General features: G+C 51.3%; 1 protein-coding gene across 1 annotated transcript in view; it reads left to right on the top strand.

Annotated features, from left to right (window-relative positions):
• Positions 1-1,413, top strand: part of RCN3 (reticulocalbin 3, EF-hand calcium binding domain) — a 26,738-nt gene that overhangs the window by 5,027 nt on the left and 20,298 nt on the right. The window contains exon 3 of the mRNA XM_011966075.1: positions 413-616. Coding sequence (XP_011821465.1) covers positions 413-616 — 204 coding nt within the window. The remainder of the gene's footprint in view (positions 1-412; positions 617-1,413) is intronic.

Raw genomic sequence — 1,413 nt, 5'->3', positions numbered from 1 at the left:
TTATATAATAAATATACATAAAAATTATATATAAAGTATCGATATATACTTTTTTTTAGAGGGAGTTTCGCTCTTGTTGCCCAGGCTGGAGCGCAATGGCGCAGTCTCGGCTCACTGCAACCTCCGCCTCCCAGGTTCAAGCTATTCTCCTGCCTCAGCCTCTCAAGTAGCTGGGATTACAGGCTAATTTTGTGTTTTTAGTAGAGATGGGGTTTCATCATGTTGGCCAGGCTGGTCTCGAACTCCTGACCTCAAGTGATCCGCCAGCCTCAGCCTCCCAAAGTGTTGGGATTACAGGCGTGAGACACCGCGTCCAGCCTATTGATATATACTTATTATTAACTCCACAGAAATATTTGTAGTCCAGTAGGATTTACTTTGTTTTAACCTGCTTGGCGTTTCCTCCATTAAGGCTCATCTCACTGAGACCTTTCCTTCCCCAGGTGAAGAATTCCATGACGTGGAGGACGCAGAGACCTACAAAAAGATGCTGGCTCGGGACGAGCGGCGTTTCCGGGTGGCCGACCAGGATGGGGACTCGATGGCCACTCGGGAGGAGCTGACGGCCTTCCTGCACCCCGAGGAGTTCCCTCACATGAGGGACATCGTGATTGCTGTGAGCGGCGGCTGGGGAACCCTGCCCCCCACACCCTTCCGGGAACCCAGTCTTCTGGTTCCGGTCCTGCTTCCCAGCACAGATCTTGGGGCAGGCAGTCACCTGGCTCTCCAGCATCTTGCCAGGGAACCCAGGCCACAAGCACAGGTCAGGGGAGGGTGACCTTTCCCACCTCCACTCTCAGACCCCTGGGGTCTGATCTCTCCTCGTCTGGCCTCCCCCTCCCTGTGCTCGCATTTGGGGTCCAGGCCCCCAGCCTTCCCTCAGACAGTCACTGTGCCCCACCCTATACAATTTATTTTTCTTTTTTTTTTTTTGAGATATAGTCTCCCTCAGTCGCCTAGGCTGGAGAGCAGTGGTGTGATCTTGGCTCACTGCACTCTCCACCTCCCAGGTTCAAGCAATTCTCCTGCCTCAGCGTCCCAAGTAGCTGGGATTATAGGCTTGCACCACCACACCTGGCTAATTTTTAGCAGAGATGGGGTTTCTCCATGTTGGTTAGGCTGGTCTCAAACTCGACCTCAGGTGATCCGCCCACCTCAGCCTCCCAAAGTGCTGGGATTACAGGCATGAGCCACCATGCCCGGCCAATTTTGTATTTTTTTTCTAGTAGAGATAGGATTTCACCATGTTGGCCAGGCTGGTCTTGAACTCCTGACTTCAGGTGATCTGCCCACCTCAGCCTCCCAAAGTGCTAGGATTACAGGCGTGAGCCACCATGCCTGACACCAAAATGTGCTTTGTTCTGTAGAAGAAGGTTTTTTTAAATTTCCTTCCTTTTTTTTTTTTTTTTTTTT

Source organism: Mandrillus leucophaeus, unplaced genomic scaffold (assembly GCF_000951045.1).
Source record: "Mandrillus leucophaeus isolate KB7577 unplaced genomic scaffold, Mleu.le_1.0 Scaffold74, whole genome shotgun sequence".
In the NCBI taxonomy this organism is placed as follows: Eukaryota; Metazoa; Chordata; class Mammalia; order Primates; family Cercopithecidae; genus Mandrillus; species Mandrillus leucophaeus.
This window is presented reverse-complemented; position numbering and strand designations above follow the sequence as displayed.